The following is a 1,840-nucleotide window of genomic DNA, read 5'->3' on the forward strand; positions in this document are numbered from 1 at the left end:
GAGAAGTACATATGCAGCACACATGAAGGGGGCATATAGAAAACATATCCAGTGCACATTTCACCTCTTTCAGATACACAAGCACATGGTCATCTCCAGTATCAACCCGCTGCACTAATGGAGCAAATGAATCTGGTGGAGATCCAAGCTGAGAGGAAAGTCCATTAACATGTGAAGCAGCTTCAAGCATCTTGGGACTCTACATACAATTCATCAAAACATACAAACCAGTGACGTATCTGCTGTGAAACCCGACAGGAGTTTAATGTTCACGATAACCATGTTGGTAGTTGGTTTTGCACCATTGTACCTAAATGAAGGGGAGTGAAATAAAAACAAAAAACAAATTGAAGTTCCAACTGTGCACTTTGATATTAGGGGCTGAGGTGGGTCAGAACTACATGATTTGGACTGGCTTTCATGTGGAATAGTCACAGAATTGAGCAGGCACTGAGCAGCCTTAGCGCAGCTGTGTAAAGATGCTTTAAGGGTCAAACAGGTCAAAGTGGTTCTTACTTCACAGTGATGTTCAACATGAGATCTGCTCCACGCACTTTGCAGTCTCTTGCCACCTTCACTTCAACGCCAAGTGTTCTGGAAGCTTTAATGGGTGTCGGGATGTTGTAAAAACATGCAACCTGGGAGTACAAAACCAAACATGACAAGGAACTAGGACAAGCATAGAGGTAGCAGTTAAGCAGGTGAAGGTTCAGACCTGCACAGACACACAGGTGGAGCCCTTCCCTCGAACACTATATCTGCCAGGAACGTTCTTCAGCGGCTTCTCCTGATACAGCAGCCTGTTGTCTCGATTCACATCGAAGTTGTAAACCTCTCCTGCCACAGACAACGACTGTACGGTAACAGTGCTGGAGCCCTCCATGCGGAACACTTCAGCGGCGAGCAGAGACAAAGCATGAAGAGCCACCACAGTGTCCTAAAAATAAGCACCAGATTAAAAACTCCACTCAGATACGTGTGCTCATGTTTGGTAATCACTCACCTGGGTGGAAGAAAATCCTCCATAAGGATTCTGCTGGGTCACAAGCCAGTTGACAATGCGGTTAGCATAGCCTAGATTAGCAGTCGTGAGAGGCTGTACAAAGAGAACTGCCAGCAGCACATAGGCGCTGATCTCCACCGCCAGAGTGTCACCAGATGTAGTCTGAGACCAGTGGAGCTTAGTGCCTTAAGATGAGACAGAAGGTTGATGCCAAAGAACCCGAACACCTCAAAACAAGAGCCTAGTCAATCTGACCTTCAGAAATGGCAACATTGTCCAAGGCATTTAAAAGCTGTGCTCGAGTGCTGGTCTCTCCAGCCAGACTGAAGGTGTAGGCGAGCAGAGCCGTGGTGTAAGTGTTTCCCAGGTTCCCAACAACAGGCCTCAAGCAAGACAGAGCATTGGTGATGATGGGATCCTGAAAGCAAAGCAAAATGTCAGACTACATAACCAGAAGGTCATCAAGGAGCTTGTCTAACTACTGGTAGGCACGTTTACCGTGACAAGGACACCTAGTTCAAGCAGCGACGCAACAACGTAGCCAGTCATCCAGTCATGGTCACCAACACCACCCTAAAACGAAGCAGCATAATGATTAAGGTCCGTCTCAGACCAGTTACAGCACATTTGCACATTTAAACACACCTTCATGTCATTGTGGTACAGAGTTCCCTGCTGCATAAAACAGCCATCTGAACCCTGCTTGCTGATCAGCCAATCCTTTGCGCTCTGGAGGACACTGGGATCAATGAAGATGAAACGCCTTGCTAGGCCAAAAGACCTCATGACGAAGGCGGTCAACCTGGCCATGAAAAGTCTCATTACAACCCAATTCAA

At 47.0% G+C, this 1,840-nt stretch overlaps 1 protein-coding gene across 1 annotated transcript in view; it reads right to left on the reverse strand.

Moving 5' to 3' along the window:
- Positions 1-9: 9 nt before the first annotated feature.
- Positions 10-1,840, reverse strand: part of LOC107576249 (alpha-2-macroglobulin-P-like) — a gene marked incomplete at both ends in the record, with an annotated part of 16,059 nt that continues 14,228 nt past the window's right edge. Inside the window, 8 exons of the mRNA XM_016262466.1 lie at positions 10-148; positions 229-310; positions 517-638; positions 716-937; positions 1,004-1,188; positions 1,259-1,421; positions 1,502-1,576; positions 1,649-1,828. Of these exons, the coding sequence (XP_016117952.1) occupies positions 10-148; positions 229-310; positions 517-638; positions 716-937; positions 1,004-1,188; positions 1,259-1,421; positions 1,502-1,576; positions 1,649-1,828 (1,168 nt within the window). The remainder of the gene's footprint in view (positions 149-228; positions 311-516; positions 639-715; positions 938-1,003; positions 1,189-1,258; positions 1,422-1,501; positions 1,577-1,648; positions 1,829-1,840) is intronic.

Source organism: Sinocyclocheilus grahami, unplaced genomic scaffold, assembly GCF_001515645.1.
Source record: "Sinocyclocheilus grahami isolate Dianchi unplaced genomic scaffold, SAMN03320097.WGS_v1.1 scaffold3388.1, whole genome shotgun sequence".
Taxonomy (NCBI): Eukaryota; Metazoa; Chordata; class Actinopteri; order Cypriniformes; family Cyprinidae; genus Sinocyclocheilus; species Sinocyclocheilus grahami.